The sequence below is a fragment of the Phlebotomus argentipes genome, unplaced genomic scaffold, assembly GCF_947086385.1.
Source record: "Phlebotomus argentipes unplaced genomic scaffold, Phlebotomus argentipes genome assembly contig_5, whole genome shotgun sequence".
NCBI lineage: Eukaryota > Metazoa > Arthropoda > Insecta > Diptera > Psychodidae > Phlebotomus > Phlebotomus argentipes.
In genome coordinates this window covers 9777235-9800229 of record NW_026776165.1, presented here as the reverse complement: position 1 = coordinate 9800229, position 22995 = coordinate 9777235, and the positions used below count along the sequence as shown (strand labels likewise).

The 22995-nt window shown below is 39.6% G+C and overlaps 4 protein-coding genes across 7 annotated transcripts in view; 2 read left to right on the top strand and 2 right to left on the bottom strand.

The window, feature by feature from the left end:
* The window catches only part of LOC132255382 (protein kinase C-binding protein NELL1-like), a 35296-nt gene extending 31939 nt beyond the window's left edge, over positions 1–3357 (top strand). The window contains exon 15 of the mRNA XM_059751386.1: positions 622–3357. Coding sequence (XP_059607369.1) covers positions 622–810 — 189 coding nt within the window. The 3' untranslated portion in view covers positions 811–3357. The remainder of the gene's footprint in view (positions 1–621) is intronic.
* A 1201-nt stretch (positions 3358–4558) lies between these two features.
* On the bottom strand, positions 4559–5682 carry LOC132255380 (ribosomal RNA small subunit methyltransferase NEP1). Its single transcript, XM_059751384.1, has 2 exons — positions 5365–5682; positions 4559–5215 (listed from the first exon to the last, which is right to left on the bottom strand). Exons 1-2 carry the CDS (start codon positions 5509–5511, stop codon positions 4646–4648), a joined length of 717 nt encoding a protein of 238 aa, XP_059607367.1. The 5' UTR covers positions 5512–5682; the 3' UTR covers positions 4559–4645.
* A 216-nt stretch (positions 5683–5898) lies between these two features.
* On the top strand, positions 5899–21443 carry LOC132255379 (homeotic protein female sterile-like). 4 transcript variants are annotated; one of them, XM_059751382.1, is made up of 13 exons: positions 5899–6183; positions 6804–6966; positions 8378–9436; positions 9791–10505; positions 11494–11817; positions 11912–12070; positions 13395–13514; positions 13593–13715; positions 17698–17768; positions 17956–18811; positions 18874–19363; positions 19426–19594; positions 19675–21443. In XM_059751382.1, the coding sequence occupies exons 2-13, from the start codon at positions 6922–6924 to the stop codon at positions 19738–19740; spliced, it is 4197 nt and encodes a 1398-aa protein (XP_059607365.1). In that variant the 5' UTR covers positions 5899–6183; positions 6804–6921; the 3' UTR covers positions 19741–21443. The 4 variants fall into 4 exon arrangements, with proteins under 4 accessions (XP_059607365.1, XP_059607364.1, XP_059607363.1 ...); XM_059751381.1 differs by having other exon boundaries at positions 11912–12082; positions 19429–19594; XM_059751380.1 differs by having other exon boundaries at positions 11912–12082.
* Positions 21076–22385, bottom strand: LOC132255381 (uncharacterized). Its single transcript, XM_059751385.1, has 2 exons — positions 22253–22385; positions 21076–22149 (listed from the first exon to the last, which is right to left on the bottom strand). Exon 2 carries the CDS (start codon positions 22131–22133, stop codon positions 21588–21590), a length of 546 nt encoding a protein of 181 aa, XP_059607368.1. The 5' UTR covers positions 22134–22149; positions 22253–22385; the 3' UTR covers positions 21076–21587.
* Between the last annotated feature and the right edge of the window lie 610 nt (positions 22386–22995).

Genomic DNA, 22995 nt, shown 5'->3' with positions numbered 1-22995 from the left:
ATTTTTATTCATAGATTGTGCCACTTTTATTAGCATCGTAAAACTTTTGGGGTGCTACAACTCGAAGGATGGCGAGAGAAAGGGCAATTTCATGACTGTGCGGATATTACATTTGATTCTGGAATAATTTGGGCGCATTTTACTCACTCGTTTTCTTTATCTTTTCAATTTCTCAAGGATTTTTTTCCTCATCTTTATTCACCTTTACTGTATGGTGAAGTTCATACAGTGGTGTAGTTTATTAAAAATATAGTGGAATTTTCATGTTGGTAGAATTTTTTTTTTCATTTGGTATTTTTTTCATTGGGTATTTTCTTTTGTATTTCTGAATCCAAAACCGCCCTCGAGTTGTGCACTTCAAGAGACTTTTCGACATTTTGCACTGTGATGGATAGAATAAATACTCTTGCGCACCATTATTTGGTAGACAGTTTTGACAAGCGTGTGTGTGACAGTCTTGACAGCTGTCAAGGTTGGCACACATTTTGAAGTTGTAACGGAAGAAGAGCAGACGTGAGAATAACTGAAAGTGAAAGAAAAATCGTGAATAAGATAAAGCGACGATTGGACACTGAATCAGTGTGAATTAATGCACCTAAAAATGGCTTGCCTTAAATCCAGGACGGGCGTCTCTGCTGCAGCTTTGGCAGCTCTTGCGCTGACCCTGCTGATCACCACGGATCTGCAGTCACTGAAGCGTCTCATCGCCATTTGGCACCGCAAGCAGCGTCCGCTGAGACGCCCACGCCTGTCCCACTGACATCCTTGCTGAGGCCCGCGGGCCCGCCGACGCGCTCGCCCGGCGTGTGAGCGAGAGATAGTAGAGCCCAGGAGATGGCGCGGCGAGAGTCTGACCTGTCGGAGCCACGATGATACTTTGCAGGAAAAAGTAAACACCATGATTCAAATTGAGATGAGATGATGAGAGAAGAGTGCCGCTGAAGAAGCCTCGAAGTATGGAAAGTCACACTTTAATTAACAAATGGATTCTATGAAATGAAATGATTATTAAATAATACTGTTGCATTGACATTCCTTTGTGCGGATAACTTTTATACAGACACCCAATGTTTGTTGTGTTGTACACAAAACGACAAAATACCTTTTCACTCTCATTGATTTTGTTGTAAAGTTTCATGGGAAAAATGTGTCACTTTAGTACCGTTTTAGTACATAATGGTACGTTTTGTTTTTGTATGAATTTTTGTATGTAAATTTCTTCTGTATAGCAAACGTACGTCCTATTTAAATGTCAAATGAGGGAAGAAGTGTAGGATTTATCAATTGAAATCAACCAAAATGTCTATTTGTCTTCTATTTATATTTGAATTATTTGTGCAAATCTTTGTTTTTTTTTAGTACTTCATTGCATGTTCCTTTGAATTTATTGGAAAACTAAGGGATTAATATTTTTGGAAGAGAACCACGTCAAATTTACCAAAAAATGTGACGTTTTTGTTCCTGATGCGAAAAGTGAGGGAAAACATTTTGAGATGAACAAAAAACAGCAAAAAAAATCAAGCTTTTGCGACAACATTAAGAAAGAGAAAAAAAACTTGTTATTTAATTCTAGATGAACCCAAACTCCCGTTTAACGAAGAACATAGTTTTAAAAAATGCGATTTTGAACAAAATTATTGATGAGAAATCCCACAAGAAGAAAAAAAAGCGGAAAAATATGCATAGAACTTTCATGCTAAGCGACGTTGGGCGGTGAGAAACAAGAAATAAGAAAAAAAGCACAAATATTTAAACAAAAATTAAAAACATGTTAAATAACTTTTAGTTCCTTCATTGTCTTTTAGATGTAAGAGCGCGAGCGCGATTGAGAAAATAGTGTGAATTTGCGAATTTCTTTCTTTTCCAAAAACATAAAATAAGCAAAAAAAAACAAAAATATTATATTATAAAGTTTTTCACAATTGAAAAGAGATGAAAAGTAAGGGAGAATTAGTGAAATGTGTATGGAAAATTCATGAAATTGTCCATGAATGTTAGTGTATTGATTAAAGAAAGGAAGTAATAATTGAAGAAAATAAACTTTAACAATTAATTATGAAGTCTTTTAAATGCCTTTTTGTGTGAGGCGACAAAAAACAACCCTTCCGCTGAGGAGGGGGGAGAAGAAATTGCACTCTTGTAAATAGAGGAAGAAGATAATTAATGAAGAAGAAGAAATCAAGTAAATATAAATGAGAGGAAATATTTAAATTAAAGAAATAATGTTTTAATTTCACTTAAGCCTTGTGTTAATCAATTTTGATGGATTTTGTATATAGAGAACAAATACTTAAAAAATGAATTAACAGATAATAAATATTTATTACACTGAAGGAGGGGAGAAAGAACACAAAGGAGAAATTTAGGCGTATTGAAAAATTAAAAAAAAAAATTTGAGAAAAGTGAAAAGTAAATCAAACATTCAATTACAGAAATTTCTAAATATTAAAAAAAAAAATGAAAATATCTCACAATTTTTTCATCACTTCTCAACAAAGATTATTATCTTTTGACGAGCGTGAAGAAAGGGAGAATGACAAGGAGACCTATTTAAAAAGTAATCTATTAACAACATTGATGATGGAAATGAAGAATGGAGACTACGTATTAATAATAAAAAAAAATGAAGAAAAATTAGCACAAATAAAAATAATTCTTGTAAATTTTGCGATAGATATAAAATATATTATAAATATTTAAAAAGAAAAAAAATATATTGTTAACTATGTATAAACAGACGCGAGGAAGAATAAATGAAGGATGTGGAATTAAATTGGAGGAAATTGTGACAGAAAATGCAACTCTTTAACAGCAAAAAAGGAAACTAGAAAATAGAAGAGAACTAAAGAAAAAAAAATGAACAGAGAATCAGAGATGAAAATCGAAAATTTACCAACCAGAACACATTATCAGAAATTTTCCCCCTCTTTCCCATGACAAGAAATGCTCACAGCAAAAGCGCCAATTTAGTGAGAAAGAAATTGAAAAAAAATATAACTTTTATCATATCTTGAAGTGAAAAAATGCCACGAAAACCACTAAACTAAAAAATTCACTAAAAGACGATTTGATGGGGTGGAAAAAAGTACTTTTTTATATAGAAGAATTAGGAATTTATGAAAATATAGTAATGAAAAAGAAAATCATGTTTGACTTTTCTTGCATAAATTTGACACTCAAAATATAAAGAACAAAAAAAATTACTTCACTAGAGAAAATGAATAATTTTTCGTGATAAAATTACCTTCTTTTTCTACACACAAAGATTAAATAAATGATGAAAAAAAGCATTAGTTTTCGAGTTGAATGTTGTAGATTTTTGAAAAATTAAACTCACTGTGAAGAGAATTTAATTTATTTTTGACTTTTTTTTGTGTATATTTATTGAGTCGAGGCGGAGATGATGAGGAAAATTGCTGAAAGAAATCACTTTAATTTTTGGAGATGATTGAATGTGCGGCAAGAGTCCCACGTAAATTGCTAGAATGTTTGTTTTTCTTCCATAAAATCAAAAAAAAAACACGATATTGTAAGAAATATTTTCTGCGAGAATTGAGAAAAGAGGCACTGCAATAAAACGATTGATTTTCACGGTGGGAAAAACACTCTGTCTCTTTCTATGGTGCTGAAATGCATTGTAAACTACTTCTTTTATTTTTAAATATTGAGAAGAAAATGGAAAATATTTCTAATATTTGCTAGTCATTGTGAAGTTGAAACGGGAGAAAGAAATGAAATTCAATTCGAGAGGAAGTTTCGAGAGGCAGAAGAATGAAAAAAAAAGTGGAGGCGAGAAACCTTTAAGAAATATTATTTTTATTACAATAAAGTATAGTTTAGTAATTGCGATGACGAGAGCGAAAGGGGAAAAGAGAGTTAAATATGAGGGAGAAATGAAAGAGAGAGAGAGAGAGAGAGGAAGAGGAAAATTTTATTTTTAAAGAAACAAGAAAAATAATAAATTTGATGATGAAGAAATAAATGAGTATAACTGACACATTGATTTTGTTATAATATAATGTGTGCCAATTAATATTTAGTGAATAATAAAAATAAATAGGCTGCATTCTATTCATCGTTTCCTTTCTCAGAATCTCGAGAACGCGGCATTTTTATAAACTTCTTTCACAACCCATTTATTCTACTCTGTCTTTCTCAATTCACTTTTCCGTGTGTCGCAAATGAGAAAAAAAACATCCAGTAAATTGAAGTCGAAATCAAAGCGAGAATACTGAAATTTTAGGTTTTATTGGGATGTCTAAGTCATCAGGAGAATTTTGCTAAAGACTCTTTTCATTAATAAATCGATCATAAAGTGCGAGACTGACTTTTTCTCTTGGCGGATTTGCAGCACATACTGAAGGTTTGGAAAATGAAAATATTTCACAAGATACATTTTATGTGTTGGATTATTTATTGCTCGATTTATTTTGATTGTCAGATTAATAAGCGCAGAATTGCTGAAGAACAGCACAAAGTTTGAGAAACTCTGCATTTTCTCACTCGTTATAGTTCAAACGAGTCTCTCGGTTTTGCCTACCTTCAGGCGAATCTACAGATAAAAAATGCATTCAAATCGCTCTTTTCGTCTATTCTTAGAAAATACATTTTACAACAAAGTATATATAATTTAATAACAATCGTCCTACTCAACGGCCCACGCTTCCTCGAAAGCGCTGCAGAGCTTCGTGCACGTGAGCGCCGCCGAGAGTGGGAATTTGCTGATAGACACCGACGCTTCTGTGTAGTCCACGTCCACGTTCCCATGCGCGAACGCTCCGATCACCACCACAATCGGCTGATCCTTGGGCACCAGTTCTCTGCAGTTGCTGACCAGATCGCCCGTGAAGGACATCGTGAGTTTCTTGCAGCCGGCCGGCAAGTGATTCGCGATGGGATTCTTGATCACCTTCAGCAGCTTCTCGCCAGTCGTCGTGTCCGCGCGGATGCAGAACTTGTTCAACAGCTGCACCATCATGCCGGCGAAGCGCTTGAACGTGCGCGGAATTCGAGTGGCGGGATTGATCTCGATCAGGACGTTCTGGTGCGTACGAATAAACACCTGAAGCAATCCGGCGCGGTTCAGCGGACTGTCCAGCAGCATCAAGAGGGATTGATGGGTGATGTCTGGCCGACAAGAGGCGGCAGTGCGATTGTGCTTCCGCAGAATTGATGTGTGATCATCGCAGTTCAACAGCTCGAACACATTCCCAACCTGGAAAAACGGCGGACAGAAAACATTGTGAGAATGCCGACGCTTGGCCAGCCGGGTAGTCAAAATCATGTCATGTGTGAGGTTATGCGTTCTGCGTCGCGTCGAAAATCGATAAGCACATCTCGGGCGGTGTTTGGGCGATTTCTCACCTTCGTGACCTCAAGTTGAGCCCCCTCGAGCACGACAATCAGTTTTCTCTCGTTCAGGCACACGAGGCTTCCCTTCTTCCTCTCGATCTCCGGCGTGTCGTCTGACTCCACAAAAGCAGGCGCTTTGCGCTTCTTTCCGTGCTTCATAGCTCACTATTTTGTGTTCACGATCCTCACAGACAAACTTCAAAGATATAACTGCGTGACACACCGTGCAGAAGTGTTGTTTTCACGTGAAAATCACCAACATATGCTGATGATTGACGGTGCGACGGAAACCCACCAACGGCAATTGGTCGATGAATTTAATCGAGAATGATTGTGAAGTAATCGAAAGAGAAAATGTCTGAACTTCCGACTTCGAGTTTATGTGGGAAAAATTGTGTAAATTTGTGAAAATTCACTCTCAAATTGGCGATAAGAGTGTGTGAAAAATCATGCTCGAATTTTCCACGATGCATGCTGCAGGTATTTCGCAAGGTGATGCAACATAAAGTGGTGTTTGGTGGAAAATTGTCGCGTCGTGATGCGCTTTTGCCTCGAAGACTGTGAGAGGAAAAGGCGAACTGCGAGTGATATTAGTTGGTGAAAACGATTGAAAAATCAATCGAAGAGACCCTATATCGTCGCAAAAGTGTCCTATCCGTGCGTGAAATGGTGTGTTTGATGCGCCCAGTATGCGGATGTGCGTGAAAAAGGTGGAAAACTGAGACGCGTGAGGTGGGAAGTGTTGTGTTATGCGGCAGCTGCTTCTGGAACCTTTTCACGAGCGACGCCGCCATAGCAGAAAGCACCTTCTCGACTGTGAAAGCCTCTCCCGTGAGTTTTTCACCCGCATTCCAGTCCTCTTTTCCCACTGTGACCACACAGAAAGTGCTCATGGGGCCACGGGGGTGCGACTGGGGGTGTTTGTGGCGGGTCCGGGGGCACAATTAGGGGGGAAAAGTGAGCAGAGTGGCCAAGGGTACTCCGGCGACGCATGAAATCGCGCTTCTGACATTTGTCGGACAGCCCGCCATATTAGCAATTGAAAATTTTTGCAAGGACTTTTTGGGCCTTTCCGCAGGCTCTGCGGCCCCAGTTGAAGTGTCTCTGTGATCCGTGGGGCGCAAGGAAGCGTCTAATGTTGCTCTGTAGAGTGTTAAAAGTTGTAAAATCGCAGCAAATGCGGTTGAAATTGAAGGTGATTGTTTACAAAAATCTCTTAAGAAGTGGGGCCCCTCTTAGCCAAAGCGAACCGTCCCGTGCCAATAGCCTGCTATAGTACACACATTCTGACGAAGGAGCACCCTCTAGGGGTGCAGGAGCCCACGTAGCGCCCCAAATGGTCAAGGTCCCGGCAGGTTTTGTGGAAATTTCGCCTCTGGTGGCCCATGAGCACCTCCCTTTTCGCGCCATCTTCCAAAATGTCCGAGAATCACGCCTCGAATCTCTTACAGACTCGGCCGGAGGTGATGCGACTCACCAGATGATCTGTGGACACTTTTAGAGAGACTTTGTGAGAACTGAGAGTTTGTGTGTTGTGAAGAGCCCAAGGGAAGCCACAGCTTGGGCATCATGCAGCAAGGATCTGATCCCATTGCCGACTCCAACAATTTCACGGTGAGTCGGGGCGCCTGGCGTTGAGTGCTTCCGGCCAGCCCGGAAGAGTTTGAGGGCCATTGCGAGAGATGTTCAATGACGGCGTGTGCGCCAAAGTGGCGGCACGCAAGCCAATGACGGCCAGTTTCACGTGAGATTTCACGCTTTTTAGGCGGTATTTGATGAGTGTGGATTTTTGGCAAATTTGTGAACTCGAAACATTATGGTGAAAACACAGCATTTGTAATTTGTAATTTGTTCACGATCATCTCTTTCTTCCCCACGCGTATCGTGTATTTTCCTTCCTACTCGCACAGTGGCTGTCTCGACATGTCAGAGTCAGACGCTGACAAAGTAGGAAGGAAAATACACGATACGCGTGGGGAAGAAAGAGATGATCGTGAACAAATTACAAATTACAAATGCTGTGTTTTCACCATTACGATACAGTTCAATGAGAAATCGCAGCGCGATCGGATGTTTTTGCGATAAATTCTACTGGCTCAAGTTTAGGGCGGGAAATGTCAAATTGAGCGGAGACTGTAAACATTCTATTAAATCACGCATCTGGAATTGAAGAGTGTAATGAAAAATAAGAAAAAACCATAATAGAGAAAGCAATCAATGATAAAATACACAAAAATAATGTTATTGTGAGAATCAATGCAAGCTAAAGTACTCGACAGAATTACGGCTTAAGTTGAGAGGCGACTTAAATTGCTTTAAGCTCGAAAAAGTCATGCATTTTGCGAAAAAAAAGATTTACGCTATAGAGGAAAATGCAGTTCAAAGCAAAATAGTTTTGGCGGGAAAATAGTCTCATTTTGCAATCTTTTAAAACTAAACACTACAGTTTTTCCAAGGAAATTAAAGTCTTAATGTGCGGAGATCAGGAGGGAATTCAGGAATATGCGTTAAATGTAAATATCTATTGGATAAATTTAACAATCGTACTGAATATTTTCTATAGAATTCATGGCAAATTAAGCTTCGTCGAGTACATCTCTTATTTTAAGAGATGTGATTTCCGATCTCTTCATAAAAGCGCGAAATTCTTCCTTCTGCTTGCATATCCAGAAATTTATCAGTTGTGAATCAACCGCTGAATATCTCAATACTGTATTTTGTCGAGGTTTCAATTCCGATGTGTAAACATTATTCCACTATTGACAGGGGGATTTTTCAAGAGCAGAAACAATATTTATATTATGTTGTTACTCTTTGTTATGCTAAGCGTGCTGTAAAATTGATAAGGCAGCGTCTCTCGCTGAACTTGCAAATCTCACAGAATCTCTTTCCCGCCGAAAGTGAATCTCTGAGAGAGTGAGAAATTGGCGGCCGATTTCGCCGACTTGATTTCTGGGTCAAATTATTGGTTGTTTTGGGGGCACTTTTTGGCGGAGTGAAACGAAATCTCTTCTGTATTTTACAGTCTGGCCCCGCGAAGATGGAGGCGGTGAAGGAGTCGCAGACGCGAGGTGAGCCTCACGTGGAGCCAGTGAATGGCGTCGTGCAGCCGCCGGTTGTGCCGCCGCCAGATCGGCCGGGGCGCAAGACGAATCAGCTGCAATTCCTCCTCAAGACGGTGATCACGGCGGTGTGGAAGCACCGGCACTCGTGGCCATTCCTGCAGCCCGTGGACGCCAAGAATCTCAATCTTCCCGACTATCACAAGATCATCAAGCAGCCGATGGACTTGGGCACAATTAAGAAGCGCCTGGAGAATAACTACTACCAATCGTCGAAGGAGTGCATTCAGGACTTCAATATCATGTTTTCGAATTGCTATGTGTACAATCAGCCCGACGAGGATGTCGTGCTGATGGCGCAGATCCTCGAGAAGCTCTTTCTGAACAAGGTCCAGCGGATGCCGAAGGAGGAGATTGAGATTGAGTCGTCGAGCAAGAAGAGCGGCAAGAAGAAGGCGCGCCCTATTGGGCCGCCGGGGACGCTGATTGGTCCGGCACGGGGGCGTCCCAATGCGACGCCCTCCACGACGCCTACGGCAATGATGGGCAGCACTGTGACGTCCACGGGTGGCGTGCCGCCAAACTCAACGGCGCCCGCCGTGGCCGGGCTGCCGTTGGTGCCGCCAATGGGGATTCCCGGCAGCACGAACACCACAACGACTGCTACAGCAGCGGCACCGGGCGTCGGCACGGCCCTGAGCTCTGCACTCCCTCTGCCCGCCACCGGTGGCCAACAGGCGCCGTCATCCATGATAAGCACGTCAACGGCGCCGGCGGCCGGCGGGCAGCAACCCGCGGCAGCGGCCCAACCGCCGCCGCCCTATCACGTGAATCTAAACAGTTCGCAGCAGACACTGCTGGACTCGGTGATGCCGCCACAGCCGGTGAAAGTGAAAAAGGGCGTGAAGAGGAAGGCGGACACCACCACACCCACCACGGCGACCACCTTTGACTCGCACTACACGCCCGGCAGTGGAAATGACTCCAAGAAGATCGCCACGAGACGAGGGAGCGGCCGTCAAGTGAGTATCCTTGCTGTTAGAATCCTTAGAACTGGTGAATGACTGGAAGATCAGAAGGCAGATTTGATTGTTTTTCTGTTCACTGATCATCCACGGCATTCAAGAATGCACGTGTTTTTGTTTATGTTGGCTCACAAGAGCAGCAATAGAAAGAATCGCTTTGAAATTCACATGCGTGAAATTTATAAGTGAAATCTATTCATAAATCTTGTCGGTTGAGCGGAATATGAGCTACGCGTAAAGTATTGCACTCTGCGTATAGCTTTTCTTCCCCAATTCTCTGAAGATTCACGTGCTTATATTGTGTGTCAAATGCGCGATATGTAGGCTAATAAGGAGATGCCATCATTTCAGTCGACGCCGTACCCCAAATCTCCGATGACGTCCACTGCGGGCGCGTCCGCTGGTGTCGGATCAGCCGGTGGTGGGGCGCCGAAGAACAAGGAGAAGCTGTCTGAGCCGCTGAAGGCGTGCAATGAGATACTGAAGGAGCTGTTCAGCGAGAAGCACATCAGGTATGCGTGGCCATTCTACAAGCCTGTGGACGCCGACCTGCTGGGTCTGTACGATTATCATGACATCATCAAGAAGCCAATGGATTTGGGCACGGTGAAGCTCAAGATGGACAACAGGGAGTACAAGACGGCGCAGGAATTCGCGGCGGACGTGAGGCTGATCTTCACCAATTGTTACAAATACAACCCCAAGGATCACGATGTCGTGGTGATGGGCAGGAAGCTGCAGGATGTGTTCGAGATGCGCTACGCCAATATACCCGATGAGCCCGTAACGAATGTGGGCGCCAGCGGCGCGGGGCCGGTGTACGGCGGCGCTGGCGGCAAGGAGAGCTCCTCCAGTAGCGGCGAGTCGAGTGACACAGACATGGAGTCCAACTCGGATGAGGAGCGCAGCGCCCGGCTGAAGGTGCTGCAGTCGAAGCTGGTGGATCTGCAAGAGGAGATGCGAAAACTCGTGGAGGAGTCCACGAACAAGAAGAAGGCCAAGAAGAAACTCAAGGAGAAGAAGAAGGTCACACCAGTGGGACCGGGAGCACCGACTGCGACAGCAGGTGAGTCTCTGTTCTGGCACTTTTCAGCCTCTCTCTCTCTGCAATCAATGGACGCACATATCAAAGGGTGGTGGAATTGAATTCTGTTTGAACACCTGTTTGAAGTGAGAAGAGATGAAATTGAATTACAAATTGCGTTGATGTATTTACAAAGTGCGATGCAATCACGGCAGTTTGCATTTCAACGCTGCCGGTGATTTTTTTGTCCCTTGAAAAGTGAAATGAAATATAAAGCAGAACTTTAAAATATATTGTGGGGAGATTTTGTGATGCATTGCGCTGCAAATTTTTATCATGACTAGAAATAATTGAATCTAACGGAGCTTTCATTGATGTAATCAATATCTCTTGTTATCTTTTGCCTGCAGCTCTTGTTTTCTAGTCAAGATATTCGATTGTGTTACAGTGATTTTTGATATTTCATTATGTCCTCAAGTTTCAGAGTTTTACTGATGTTTATTCAACCTACTCTAGGCTGAATTCAATCCACATTGTGCTAAGGACATTTTTGAGTGAGGATAAATAAGTTATCTGCGTAAAATATTGCGGTATCTTTAATGTGTTAAGAGAACACATCCTGTTCTCATCACTGCAATGCCACAATCACTGTATAGATTGGCAATGCAAATGATATTTGGAGTGTGTTTTATACCGCTTGTTGCCTGTCTGTCTGTCTCTGTGAGGGTGTCGTAAAGCAGTGCATAATGTGAAGACTGACAGAATTGTTTAAAATAGAATTTATTATCAGAATATTCTGTATTTTCAAATGGCACATTATGAGTTGATGCCACAGTTTAATGAGCATAATCATTTGCTGTGTACTTTATACTTTATGTGATGCCAATTTTGCAATTGAGAATCGTAACGACTCTGACTCTCTTTGGCATTTGATGCTTGCTTCGATGGGAAATGGAGGGAAAGCGAAGGAGAATGAAGAGGCTTTGCGTGTGGGAGGAAGGCTGATGGGATGTTTCTTTTGCTATTGCAGGTCACTCGAGTGTAGGGAAACAAATTAGTCAAACTGCTGGTCCAAATGCCCACTCGATGGCGATGCAGGTGCCGCTGAGTGCGAACGCCAAGGGGGCGAAGGTGAAGGGCCAGAGGGCGCCCAAGTCCGCCACCGTCGTCAATTCGGCGCAATCAACGAAGAAGGTGAAGGCGGCCAGTGGCAGTGGCGGCGGTGGAGTTCGTGGGCCGGGCAAGAAGAAGCAGATAGCGACGCACAATTTTGACTCGGAGGAAGAGGACACGGCCAAACCAATGTCGTATGACGAGAAAAGACAGCTATCGCTGGACATTAACAAATTACCTGGTGAGTTTGCACTGTTTTTCTTTTCTTTTTTTTTGCCGGGAAGGGGGAAATGAGCCTTTGAGATCGCTTATCGTATGACCTTTCGCTTTTGCAGGAGACAAACTCGGAAGAGTTGTACATATAATACAAAGCAGAGAGCCATCCTTACGTGACTCCAATCCGGATGAGATTGAGATTGACTTTGAGACCCTGAAGCCGTCAACGTTGCGCGAATTGGAGAATTACGTGGCGTCGTGTCTTCGCAAAAAAACTCGTAAGCCTTACTGTAAGTTCCTGCCAATGACACACACTGCTTTTCGAAAAGAAAAAAAGAAAAGAATACAGAAAGAATAATGATAAAGAGATACAGAGAATGACTGAGAGATACACTTTGAAAAGAAAATATGTATATTGTAAAGATCACAGGATTTGGAAAAAATTCTAGAGAAATGTTGTAACATTAGTGGACATTTTCTTATTCAATTGATTGATTTTAATTATTACATTGTTATTATTATTTTGCCCACGAAGTGATCCTTTCTCTACTATTTTCTCTTGAAACACATAAGCTCTAAAAGACAAAAACTGTTTATTCACAAGACTTTTTCGTTAACATTTTGTGTTATCTATACTTTTCCTTTTGTGTTTGCTATTTTTTTTTTATATTTGTTTACTAATATCACACATATTTATAATTTTTACATTGCAAAAATAGATTTTGTAATTAAAATCCTGTGTAAAATTCTCACTAGTTAGCTTCTTCTTTACCTCATCAATCGTCAAACAAATATCCAAGTGTAAATAGATTAAAAATTGAAGAGAAATTTAGTGAAAATATTGAAAAAACACATTTTTGAGAAGCATACCAAAGAAACTCAAAATGAAAGATTTGAAGTAGTGTTCGTGTGATTGGATGAACTACAAAATCACTTTAAATTCACAAATTTTTAAATTATTATTACAATTTTTGTCGTAGTTTGATATTTCTACATCATATCATTGTGGTTATTTTTCTTTGAGAAAATCCTTAAAGTCGGCTTAGAAACAATACTTTATGCCTCTTTAACATGTTATAAAAAGAAATAAGTATTTATGGTTATGAAATAATTATCTAATACAATTGAGATAATATTTTTGCATGCTAGCAAACTTTGTACGTTTTCTTAACTGTTTTTGCTTGTTTCTGTAACTAATCTCAATGGAAGGTGGAAATATTTTTACTTTTTTAATTAACCAGTGATTTAATATGCCATTTCTAAATATTTATGGATAGAATATTGGTGGAATTGTATTGAGAATGGATTTCAACATTACTTAAATTACTTCACTTCGTTCTACAAATAACATTGGGTAAAGTTTTGGTACAATTAAATGATAATTGTATAAGACAAATTGGCACATTTGTGAAACTACAAGATTCAGTATGAATTTGTCTGTTGAAATCCAATTCAGAGAAATGAAATTGGAAATGAAGTTTACTTGCTTCTTCTGTAGTTGATGGAATTAGTGGACATTATGTGATGATGCTGAAGAAAGTGAGAGAGAGAGAGAGAAAGTGGCTGAATTGTATCAATTTTTGGATATTCCTATCATTGCAGATAAGAAGATGTCGGGAAAATCAAAAGACGAGCAAATGGCAGAGAAAAAACAGGAGTTGGAAAAGCGACTTCAGGATGTCACTGGACAATTAGGGACGTCCAAGAAAGCAACGAAAAAAGGTAGAGAGAAAACACGTGAAGGCTGACAATGTGGAATCCTTTGCTGAACTCGAAACGCTCTTCTTTGCCTCTTTGCAGATGACGCGTCGAAAGTCGATGTTGTCCCGTCGGGACGACTGTCGTCGAGCAGTAGTTCCACCGACTCGTCGTCGTCAAGTTCGAGTGACACAAGTAGTAGTGATTCCAGCGATAGTGAAGCAGGTTAGATACAAAAATAGACACACAATTAATAGATTAAAAAGAAATTTATAATTCTATAGAGGAAAAGTGGGTTGAGAAAAGGAGCACAGAAAATGTGCTTTTGTCTTCAACGAGAGATAAATAATTTATATATTACAAAGAGAGTTATAGGACAAGTATTGAAAGGAGGAAAAAGAAGAAAAAGAAAGAGATAAAATCTACGCAAAATATTTAGTCATTCATATTAATTTCGTCATTGAATAATATAATTCATTTCTTTATGTGTGAAAAGAAGAACGATATTTCAAAAAAACCATTGCTAAATTATTAATATAAAGTGTTTGTACAAGTTGTAGTTCATTTTTGAGGAAGAAATCAATATTGAAAAAAAAAAATCATGTTAGGAAAATTTTGTTCAATTGTCATCATAACTGAAGAAAAAACTCACACACACATTTCTAGGCGTTTAAGGAATTCAGATGCAAATAAATAAAAAGATGATGTACAAAGATTAACAGTGAGGACATCAGAGTGTGACAACTGTGGAATTCTTCATTGGCAAATTGATTATACAAATTTGAAAGTTATTCTGCTAGACGAACATTGATGAAGTGTTTTCGCAGCCTTTTAGATGTTATCAAACGTGCAGAGAAGAAAGGTGTAGGAGATACAATATTTGTAACGTTAACACACACACAATTCAAAGACCTCAAAGAACATGGAAACTGATATTTAATGCGTATAAATGATAGAATTACTATTGTATTCTGTGTAAGGCAAAGATAAATAGGAAGTCTTGTTAGGCCATTAGTTGTTAGTTGTTTTTTTTCTTTTCTTTCCTCAATCCAAATCAAAAATTCAATGCTGTCGCTTTTAAGAACCATCAACATTTAATTCTCTACAATTTACAGCTTATTTATTATATTATTCTATTACTAGCGCGCGCGGTGGAAGTATTTGTTAATTTACTGCCACATGTTTTATAAGTTATTGACGATTTTTCTCTCTTTCGTCATCAATTTCATTTTCCCAGCAAATCAAATATTTTTATTGCTTTCCTTTGTGACAATTGCGGCGCTTCAACAATGCATTTATGAAAAGAAGAAGGAAAAAGGGATGATAATAGGACAAGCCATAGTTAACTTGGGAAGAGCAAATAATTCTCCATTTATTATTTACTTTTGTGTGTGCGTGTTTTACATAGCAGAACATGAGAAGAGAAGAAGAAGAAAAAAGTCTATTATGCACTAAAAGCCTAAAGAATACTGAGAAAGCATAGATTTTAACAGTAAAAAAAAGCAAATTACACAAGAAAGGCATTATTAAAGTTTTCCGGAGAGCAAGAAGAAAAACATTCAAGTAAAGAAACAATTTAACATTAATTAAGAGAAAAAAGAAGAAAAGATGAGAAAAACACAGAAATATATTTAAAAACAAAATATACTTAATGTATATGTGTATAAAAATAATCTTTAAAGAAGAAGAAGAGAAAGTATTACTAAATGTAAATATAGGAGAGAAGGAAGTGAACAATGAGACACACAATATTTAGTAATGTAGGATTTTTTTCTTTCGAAAGTAGATTTTCAATTATACTTTCCTATATATATTTTTTTTCTAATTTTTCTGTAGAACAGAATATTTCATTTTCCAAAACATATAAAGTTAAACAGAACAGTAAAAAAAAACCAATGTAAAATGCAGTTTTTATCTCTAAAGAAAATTAATTGAAGAAAAAATCATTGCTTTGATAGATGAAGAAGAAGAAGGAGAAGATTAAACGACATATTGATAAAGCAAATGTGAGTTATTCTAAAGAGAAGAAAGAAGAGAAAAATTTACCTGAATATATAGAATCATTGATAAAACATACAAGTGCATAAGAATGTAATTCTAAGAAACTTTCCAGTCAAATAATCTCTATATTTTGTATTTAATAAGAGGTAAATCACGGGGGTTTTATTTTTCACAAATTTTTCCTTCAGCTTATTTTTCTTAATTATTTAACTATTATTGTTTGTCCTTTCAGCACAGTTTTCTTTCACAACAATTTATGACTCCTTTGAGCGTTGTTATGTTTTTGAAGCAAATCGGAAAGAATGTTGATTTCCTCTTGACTGAAATCAAAAAGAAAATGAAAAGAAAAGAATGATTGTAAAGCGTTTTAAGTTAACTATTTCCTCCCGCATTGCGAGTGACGTGAGTTTACGTCTCAAAATGTAAAATGATGAATGATGTGTACTGGGGCAGCCACGCCGTTGAATCTGAAGATGATCTGAGCAGAACACTTTGTCCAGAGTATTTTATCTCTAAGTGAGTCCCTGATTTTTTTTTCTTGCCATACACAATAAATTTTTTTCTGTTCACAATTGATTTCCATCGCATTGAGAAGTGATGGAGAGATTTTAAAGATGAAAAATAAAAACTCACAGAAAATCAAAACTTCTTAGCCAACAATGAATGGAAGAATAAATCTTTGATTTAAAAAGAAAGACAAAACAAAGGTGATAAGGTGAAGAAAGCAATAGAGAAAAAATGAAGAGGAGAAGAGAGAGATGAGATATCAAATGGTTAACATAGAGTCTGATTGAGAGGGTGCAAAAGGAGCGAAAAATCCGAGTCTCTTCTTCAGCGAAAAGACAGTATATTAAGCCAATTATTATTATGAAAAGAAAAACACAATCCCATTGATAAATCATGCATCCAGAAATTCACAGAAACAAGTATATATTTTTTTTATTTTCTCTTCAATGATAAACTACTATCTCTTTATGCTGTTTCGCGTCTTTGAGGAGCAGACAATGTGTAAAACGGATTGATATTCTTTGCTGTCTATCTTCTGTTTAGCATCTTATCATTTTTTCCTCCCGGAAACACTGCACTTCTTAAGCATTTGCATTTCGCATCGAAGACACTCGAAAGTGTGTCAATAATATATTTCTTACGAAATTCCATCAAGTGTTTTGAGTCGATGAAATTGCTTCCGTTTTCGCGTCTTTTCTGTTTGCTTTTGTTAACAACAAAAAAAAAGTGATAAAGAGAATCTTTGTCCAAGTGTTTTGATAAAAGCGCAACCTAAAGAACATTAAAAAAAACCGAAAAAAAGTCGATGAAGAAGTTTAACATGGAGAAATCGCTGTGAACAGCGAGAAATGTGAGTGGAAATGAATTGAGATAAAAGTATGAAGAGATGAGAAAAATTTGCAATAATTCAGAGGCTGTCAGCTTTCCCCATTACACATTGTTTGCACGGTTAAAATGGAGGGAATATAGATTTTTCCTGTTTCTTTCAGTTTAAAGAGCATTTTCCGCCCATCCTGCAAAAAATACAAAAAATCCTCTTCTCTCTTTGTAGAGTTCTTCCAACTTTTTCCCTCTACGATCTTTTCTTTCAGCGAACATTGAGAGCATCCCAAAAAAAGCAAAAAAAAATACCGAGAAACAATTGATTTAAAAGCAGAAATGGAAATCGGAAATGATTATTTATATTTCTTTTAGAAAAGAGATAAATTTCACTAAGACAAAATGGATTACAAAGTGAAGAAAGGGAAAAGAAGAGATGAAAGATTTCGACGAGAAGTGAGAGAAAAGATACAGCATAAATCTTAGGATTGTAATGTGTAAAGTTAAGAATTTTTTATATTAATTATGCATAGAAAATATACAAAAAATAATAATAAATATACATTATAAGAAAATCTTTTATTTTCTTTTGAGGAGAAATGAAGAGAGACAAATTTCGTGGCTAAGAAGTTTTTATTTTCTCCCACGTTCCTTTTTTTTGTAACATTTATGTTTTTGTCTTGGGCATAGAAATTCACTGTTTTTTTTCGGTATCGAAAGATCATCTTTTGCGATAATCGTGGCTGCCTCACTGATGATGAAATTGATTGTTAAATTAAGGTATTTATTGATTGATTTCACTCTATAGTTTAATGAAAAGTATGTTGAGTAGATGTATTTGAACACTGTTTAAAGGTGATTTTTTCGCTCTTTTCCTCAGGCACGGGAAAGTCATCGACATCGAAAAAGCGCGTGAAAAAGGACGATCTTCAGTCGAATAATAATGTCTCGGTGAGTTTCGCAAAGGAATCCATATATGAATAAATGTTAATTTTGTGTGTTGTTAAGCTTAATGTGAATGATTGTTATTGCACAGAAATATTCCCGACTCGCGAAATTGCGCAAGAAAGCGCATTTTTTTATTGATGAAATTGTAGCTCCTTGAGTGAATGTGTTTGACCGTGATGTTTCTCCGCAGATGCCGCAGAACACGATGGCCTCCAGCCTGCCAGTCACCACGCAGAGTCACTTCAACGGCATTATCCAGACACCGCTCCTTCCGGCACCACAGCAAACCTCCCAGGCACCGGTGTCGGTGGCGCCGCCGGTGAGCCTGGTGAACACCAACGGCAGCATGAAGCACCCGATGGTGAGCATGAGCAGCGCCGCTCCGCCGACCATCTCGCAGGCCAGCAGCGCGGTGAAGCAGGAGCTGAGCGCGCCGCCGCCCATACAGACGGCGCCCATGAACATGATGCAGCAGCCGATGCGCGGCCCCGCGCCGCTACCCGCGCCACCAATGGAGCACCAGATGCCCAAGGCGGCGGCTGTCCAGATGAGTGCCATGGCCGGCGCAGCGATGGGCAACGGCATGAGGCAACCAGCGGCACATCACGGCGCTATGTCGGGCGGCTATGTGGATCCGCTGGAGCAGAGTCTGGCCAGTCTGGAGCAGAACCTCAAGTCGGAGATGGCCAACCACCATCCGCTGGACTTGATTGGCGACTTGAGTGCACAGAGTATCATTCCAAAGAGCGAGGCTGCGGCGCCGCCACAACCGCCCGCCGCCCTCGCGCACCAACAATCGCTTCTGCAGCAGCTCAGCATTGAGGCGATGCACCATCAGCTGCAGCAGAGCATGGCTCACGCGACGTCCGGGCCGAATGGCTTCGTGATGGACCACGCGACAGCGTCTCTCAACGGCATGGGCGTGCTGCAATTCCAGCCGCCGCCCGTGCCGCAGGGGCCGCCGTCCGGAGGCCACGTGGCGAATCCCATGGTATCGATCTTCGATCCGGCAATGTCTGGCCAACTCCTCAACCGCGGAGGAGCAGGTGAGAAATTCTCTTGGGCGAATCTTCTGACGAATCACACTGACAATCTGGCTTTATTTCAGGTACAGCGAGTCAGCCGTCAACGCCGCAAACGCCGCAGCAGTCGCAGATGCAGCAACAGCTGCCGCAAACGCCCACGAGTGCTCCTGTGAAGCGCGAGGAGAAGTTCCTGCTCACGCCGAAGCCCATTGAAGATCTGCTCATGGCGCCGGTGCACGACAAAGTGAAGGCGGCGACGAGTGAGGCGAAAGGTAACTTTGCACAGGCCCTTAAACCGTCACACGAACAGAATCTGAAAAATGCCAGCTCGTGGTCATCGCTGGCATCGGCGGGATCGCCGCAGAGTGTCGCGACGCCGCAGGCGAAGCCAAAGCCGTCAATGGACAGTTTTCAGCAGTTCAGGAACAAGGCGAAGGAGAAGATGGACAGGCAGAAGTTCCTGGAGCAGCAGGAGCTGAAGAGGAGTCAGAAGGAGGCGGCTGAGAAAGAGCTGAAGCGACAGCAAGAGCAGCAGCAGAAGCAGAAGAGCCAGGACGAGCATGACGCGCCGAGGTGAGTTGATTCAAATTGAGGAATGTTGAGGAATGCTTACTGATTGTGGGTGTTCTGTAAAGCAGAAAAACCGGGGCGGAACCTCTGCCGGCACGCGTGGATGAGATCAAGGAGTCACCACAGCGGAGTGGATCGCCAGGAATGGGCGCCAGTGCGGCTAATCAGGACAGAGGCGCCGCCAGGAGGGCCGAATTGAGGAGATTGGAGCAGGAGAGACGACGAAAAGAGGCGGTGAGTGAGAGTTTTATACACTTTCAGTGAGTCTTCCACTGTGATTTCGTTTTATTTAATGGTTATTTCCACAATTGCAGTTGGCCGGCCAGATTGACATGAACATGCAGAGCGATCTGATGGCGGCCTTCGAGGAGTCACTGTAAGGCTGGCAAATGCTCCGGGCAGAACCACCGAAGGAAGACGCACTCCAAGGAGTGACGAAGACAACGCCAATGCGAAAAATTACACACTTACCGTGTAGAGTATTATCATTTTAGCTGCAGAATTTTATTGTGCAGACGCTTCATCACCGCCAGTCGTTTGTTGAGGGAAGTGAAAGGGTGTGGCTTTCTTTATTTTATTTTCACGGGGGAGAAAATTTTCTGATGAATTATTTAATAACAGAAACAAAGAGATGAAGAGAGAGAGAGAGACAGGGAGTATGTGGAAATATGTTGTGATATCTCTCCCGCCCATTTCCATCCTTTTTCATTCACTAATATTGTTTTTAATTTATTTGCAAAGGCAAGAAGCAAGAAATGTGCAGTGAAAGAGAGACTTTGATTTTTCTTTTATGAAGGCAAAAGAACGCGGCGGGATTTGGGTGTTCTTAAGGCTCTTGGTGGGCCTGTAAATTGGACGGAGAATACATTTTTAATATATGATAGATTACTTCTTAAGTGTGTACATAGAAGTGGAGAACATTCAGGAGTCATCTGGTTTTTTTTTTAATAGGAACTCTCCCTAACTTTGAATAAACTCTCAAGCGATAATTGCGCACTTGGGTGGCGAAAATGAAGCTTGAGGATAGATTTGAAGGGAGGAAGAGGATGATGAGGAAATACCACTAAAATAACTATTAAACATATTTTAAATAGCCGTTTAGAATTATTGAGAAAACACTTGAGCGTAGATTTCATGGTTAAAGCGAGAGAAAGAGAGAGAGAGAGAGAAATAATTGCGATATAGATTGGTGGTTTTTGATTCGCAAAAATATGTAGACCGTAACGATTTTGTATTCTAATTTAAAATGATGAGAAGGTAGTTGAAAAAGGAATAGAAAGTGGGAATAAGAGAAGGAAGAACGATATATATATATATATATATACATAATATATATATATATATAAATATTTAAAAGTGGATAAAAATAATTAATTAGTGAAGATGAAACTTATTATTAACAATCTATTAAATATTGTATGTAAAAATAGGGATTAACAACCAAGAAAAACATGTGTAATAATTATTAAAAGAAAGAAACGGGAGAGTTTTACTTTGATTGAAGAAAAGTATAAAACTACAAAACAATAGATATTTAGTGGGGAAGAATTTTGGAGGAGAGAAAGAATATTATAGAATTACTTGTAAGTAGATTTGAAAGGAGTTAGAAAATTACACAATCACTACATTTATTCTTCTAAATTGAAAACGAGGTGCATTGATTGAAGAAAGGCATTATAAAAAAAAATCAGCAAAATCATGGGAAAAAACAATAATTATTTCATTCTTTTATTTGTTTATTTGTATATTCAATTTCTTGTCGTCCTTCTGGGTAATTCTGGACTCATTATTGACATGAAGCAGAACATTTTTTAAGAATAAACCACTATTCGATTGATAAGGAGCGTTGAGAGAAATTCAGTAAACTACACAACTTAATCATGAATTAGATATTAAGTCACTGCGAGCAGAAAGCGCATGCATGAGTGTGGCTAAGAATCCTATTCGTATCACTTTTACGTAATAAATCAACTTTGATTAGTGCGAAAACATGAATCGACTAGAAGGAGAAGAAAAAAATACACAGAGATTGAGACAAAGTCACGCAGGATGATAAAAAAAGTCCAATGAGAGATGAACAAAAGATGAAGAACGAAACAGCAGCGGATGAATTATTCTTTAAAATGAAACCCTAGTTACTAGTTTGAGCAACTTTTAAAGAATAATACAAAAATAAAAGTACTATTTTAAGGTAAAAAGTGAACTTGGCCGTGTTTTTTCATTGTCTTCACACGCCGTACTTCGTCAGGTAATCCTCAACGTACTCGGTGAAGAAGGGATTGTCGTCCATGATTTCATACATCGATTGCTGAGCTTTGTTGAAAGTGTAGCACAAGCAGGCGATGTCGTCAAAGTGGAGAATGTTTTCGTCTCTCAGAACTTCAAGATAGTCCACAAAAATTGCCGTATTTCCCTGAGCGGCAATGTGAAGAGCCGTGTTGCCGTCCTCGTCGACGCTCTCGAGTTCCTTGACCAAAAGATTGTCCGGAAAAGTGTGCAAGTAGTGAAAAGTATGCTTGATGATCTCCAAATGTTTCGCCTCTTTCGCAATCACGTGAAAGAGACGAAGTTTTTCGCCCACTTCTGTTTGCCAATACAACACATCGTCGCAGAAGAGCTTCAAGAAAGCCTGTAAGGAACTCTCTTCGGGTTTAGGTTCACTCTCGAGGAGTTGATTTAGGAATTTGATGTTATTCTCCATCGTAGTTTGCTCGTTTCCCTTTGAAATTAGCACGTAAGCTTTGACAATATCTTCCTTTCCAGTGGGCAACATTGTGAATTTGGTGGAACTGAAACAGAAGAAAAAAAAACACATTTCACAACAATGAGTAACGAATATGAATTGCGTCACGCCACAAAATCATTGTATTTTCTCACTATAACTGAATTTACCTTGGAATTTGGGGAATAACAGCTCCTATTGTACGAAATGATTCCTTTAAATCCACACTGTGTCTTCTCACTTCCTTCTCAATTCAGCACGTTCGCCGCAATAATCCGTCAAACACTGTTTATATCCACATGTAAACTGTCGGCTCTGAACGACGACAGCAGCTTTGAAACAGCTTGTGAATGAAATACAGTACAACCTCGAACTTACACGACATTCAGCATTAATTTGACAAATCAGCGAAGTCAGAAAGATTGAATATTAACCATAAAATATTCTGAAACGTCTGTGTTTAGATATTTAGTCTAAACAGAACCTTTTATTGAGGGATGTTTTCATTTCATATTCATTTGAAAGTCTGAAAAGAAACGGGATTGCACAATTTGTTCAGGATTAACACTGCCCCGCTCTCCCCTATACAAGGAAGTCCTTCTCTGAAATCTAATTATTGATAAAATGGATAAAATAAAGAATATTTCATAAGATTCTCAATAATAATACGAATATTGCGCAAGATTGTGAAATTTTAGTATTTCACAACATGGTGCAATTTGTTAATTATATCAAATATTTTGTGTAATTAACGAATTTAAGGCTTAATTTCGCGGTTAAGTCGTATTAAAAAAAATATCCTTAATTTCGTATATGGTGAAAAGAAAAAGAAAACGTATTTTAAGGATCAAATGATTTTCTGAATGTGTAATTTCGGCAATTTTATTATCATTTCAATATCAATTGTATTGAA

What these genes read in the sequence shown, in the direction of transcription:
- LOC132255380 (XM_059751384.1), bottom strand. Translation starts at nt 5,511, where the DNA reads ATGAAGCACGGAAAGAAGCGCAAAGCGCCTGCTTTTGTGGAGTCAGAC. An exon ending in CTCAACTTGAGGTCACGAAG is followed by an intron (nt 5,216 to 5,364) that starts GTGAGAAATCGC and finishes CCGTTTTTCCAG; the next exon opens with GTTGGGAATGTGTTCGAGCT.
- LOC132255379 (XM_059751380.1), top strand. Translation starts at nt 6,922, where the DNA reads ATGCAGCAAGGATCTGATCCCATTGCCGACTCCAACAATTTCACG. An exon ending in AAAAACTCGTAAGCCTTACT is followed by an intron (nt 12,083 to 13,394) that starts GTAAGTTCCTGC and finishes CTATCATTGCAG; the next exon opens with ATAAGAAGATGTCGGGAAAA. An exon ending in GACGAGCATGACGCGCCGAG is followed by an intron (nt 19,364 to 19,425) that starts GTGAGTTGATTC and finishes TGTTCTGTAAAG; the next exon opens with CAGAAAAACCGGGGCGGAAC.
- LOC132255381 (XM_059751385.1), bottom strand. Translation starts at nt 22,133, where the DNA reads ATGTTGCCCACTGGAAAGGAAGATATTGTCAAAGCTTACGTGCTAATT.